The sequence below is a fragment of the Oryzias melastigma genome, linkage group LG14 (genome assembly GCF_002922805.2).
Source record: "Oryzias melastigma strain HK-1 linkage group LG14, ASM292280v2, whole genome shotgun sequence".
Classification (NCBI taxonomy): domain Eukaryota; kingdom Metazoa; phylum Chordata; class Actinopteri; order Beloniformes; family Adrianichthyidae; genus Oryzias; species Oryzias melastigma.
The window spans coordinates 14855755-14858489 of NC_050525.1; the positions used below are offsets into that span (position 1 = coordinate 14855755).

The 2735-nt window shown below is 39.3% G+C and overlaps 1 protein-coding gene across 2 annotated transcripts in view; it reads left to right on the plus strand.

Annotated features, from left to right (window-relative positions):
* Nucleotides 1–972: 972 nt before the first annotated feature.
* The window catches only part of LOC112142602 (myotonin-protein kinase), a 21252-nt gene continuing 19489 nt past the window's right edge, over nt 973–2735 (plus strand). The window contains exon 1 of one of the 2 annotated variants that reach the window (XM_036215148.1): nt 973–1582. In XM_036215148.1, the coding sequence (XP_036071041.1) occupies nt 1417–1582 (166 nt within the window). In that variant the 5' untranslated portion in view covers nt 973–1416. The remainder of the gene's footprint in view (nt 1583–2735) is intronic. The other variant, XM_024266078.2, reaches the window with a different exon arrangement.

The window sequence follows — 2735 nt, forward strand, 5'->3', positions numbered from 1 at the left end:
TCAAACCCCTAAGCATTTTTAGAAAAAAAAAAAATTTTAACTTAATTTTTTTTTTTTTTTTCCAACTTTGATGTCCCTTTAGGGGCTCCATACCAGGGCAATAGGCAGCAGAAAAAAATACCTTTTTAGTTTTTTTTTTCTTTTTTAGGTAGTTAAAGGGTTAATGTTTGAAGGTTGCAAACTCCTGATCTACAATCAAAAATATCTTCAATTGCCTAATATGGTGAGGCAAAACAGCTTTAAGGTGTTATGGTTTCTCCTAGTTGTCTCACTTTAACCCTTGAGCTCTCTTATGGGTCCAGCTGACCGTCAATATCTACTTGTTATGTGCATTGTTACGTCCCCAATGGGCAAACTGGCCCGGTGTCTAGGGGATATCTATCAGAGGAGACAATAACATTAATGCATCAATGTCACCTGTAAGACCTTTTTATCTGTGTAAAAGACACCTGTCAACACCCTGTAACAGTCAAACTCAAGTGCAGCCTCTCTACCATGACAAATGCCAAAGAGCTGTCGGAGGACACCGAGGGACAAGATAGTAGACAAACCAATCTACAATAAGCAAGCGATTTGGACAGAATAAATCAACTGTTTGAGCAAATATTTGAAAATGAAATCTCCCTCCATGGAGCTCAATGGAAGATCTCACTTAATAGAGAATAAATTAGTACAGTAAAACATTAATTTTGGTGTAAAATCAGACTTTTTGACACAGTGGTCATTGAGAGTTTGATCTAAAGCCTCTATTGTTCTTTTTTTGAAGACAAACAAAAATTTTTATCTTCAAATTGCATCAAATCTCGGAAAGAAAAATGAAGAATTGCTAAAAAATAAATGTGGTTTTTCTCGTCTGGTATGTGTAAAACCCAAACATCGCTGTTGTATATAAAACAGTCTCCATACTATGCAGCATCATTTTCCATTTGTTCAAATACAACAGAAAAGGGAGGGAAGAAAGGAGAAACACATGCCAGTGCTTTGACGATTCCTCTCCAACAGGTTTCACTGTTGCAGCTGCTTCAAGCAGAGGCTGTGTAGAGCAGAGGCAGACCCGAGCACCAAAAAAGGTCTCGAGATAGAGCCCAGAGGAGAGCCGGCTCCACAGATGGAAGCGCTGGAGAGGTGAGGGGGGGCAGTTAGCTGGTAGAAAGAGGAAGAAAAGAGAACATTACCTGCAAAAGAGGATGTAAGAGAGAATTTCATGTTCTCTGAGCAGAGCGATAAAAGGACGCGGTAAGTGGGGTGGGCACTCGCTGACTGTGTTTGCAGTTATGAGGCCTGCCGGGGCGCCTCAGGGCATGTGAGGACTCAGAGGGAGGACAGAACCCGGGTTTGGACTCTTGCAAACTATGGACCACTGGTGTTAAGCAGCTGAACTAAAGAAAACAGATCAAGCTGCACGCTCTTGGCATCATGTCACTAAGCTCTGATCTCGGTTCGTCTGACCTGGTGAAGAGTCCTCAGATCTCCGGCCCTGCGGGACTCCAGACGCTTTTGGACCTGCTCACTGGTGTCTATCAGGAGTTCTACTCATCACCGTTCTCAAGGGAGAAGTATGTTTCTGGTTTTCTGCAGTGGGGTGAGTCGCTGTTTATGTCCCGTTTACCACATATCTAATATTTTATATATTCATATGTAGAGCTGCCACAAACTATTTTAATACTCGACTAATCACTAATTATTTTTTCTGATTAGTCGACTAATCGGGTTAAAGTTTATGTAAAGCACACATCTAAAACATCATTAGCTTTAAATTAACTAAAAAGACTATGATGACGATAGTTTATTAAACTAGAAAGTAGTTGCTGAAGCTTTTTGATGAAAATGGTGACACAATTTACTTTAATTACTGAGATTTACTGAAAATGCTGAAGCTATTTGCAGAATGTTAAATTTGTGTTAAAGAACTATGAAAGAGTGCTGAAGTTGACCTACATTTCTCAATATTTTGTAGTAAAAATGCTTAAAATCCATAATAAATGCCAATTTTGCAAAAAATATTTAGTGTATTGCTTAAATATGAGCTAAACTCCAAATTAACCCAAAAACCTTAGATGTCGAATTTGCCCAAAAATAAAGCTAGCTTGTTGCTTAAAAACTAGCTCAACTCCAAGTTTGCCGGAAATTCCTCAGTGAACTAAATTAGCCAAAAACGTTAGCCTGTTGCTAAAATGGAAGCTAAGCTCTAAATTAGTCTATAGAAACCTCAGTAAAAAAAATAAAGTATCCAAAAACGTTAGCAGGTGCTAAAATATTTGTCAAACTCCATATTAGCATGAAAAAAAAAACAGTAGATGCTGAATTAGCCAAAAAAGTAGCACATTGCTTAAATACTAGCTAAACTCCAAAAAATAGCCTAAAAGTTCTCAGTAAACTAAATTAGTCAAAGTGTTACCCCGGGCTTACACCGCTAGCGCCATGGCTCCGTTGTGTTTCGGGAGTGGACTAGCACATTGCTGCATTAGCTCCACGTATTTTCAGTGCGTCCAAGGCTGGAGTTTGTTTTTGACCGCCTGCTTATATTTAAAGTTGAACTTTTAGTTAAAGTCTCATTAGCTGTTACGCTCCTAAATGTGTGAAATGTGTTCTCCGCATTTGATCCATCCCTGGAGGAGTGGTGAGCTGCAGACACAGCCGCACTCAGGAACATTTAATGGGTCAACCTTAACCACAATCCTAACTTTAACACTTCCTCTTTAACCGTGCAGCCATAGATAAAGTTCAGCACTGAC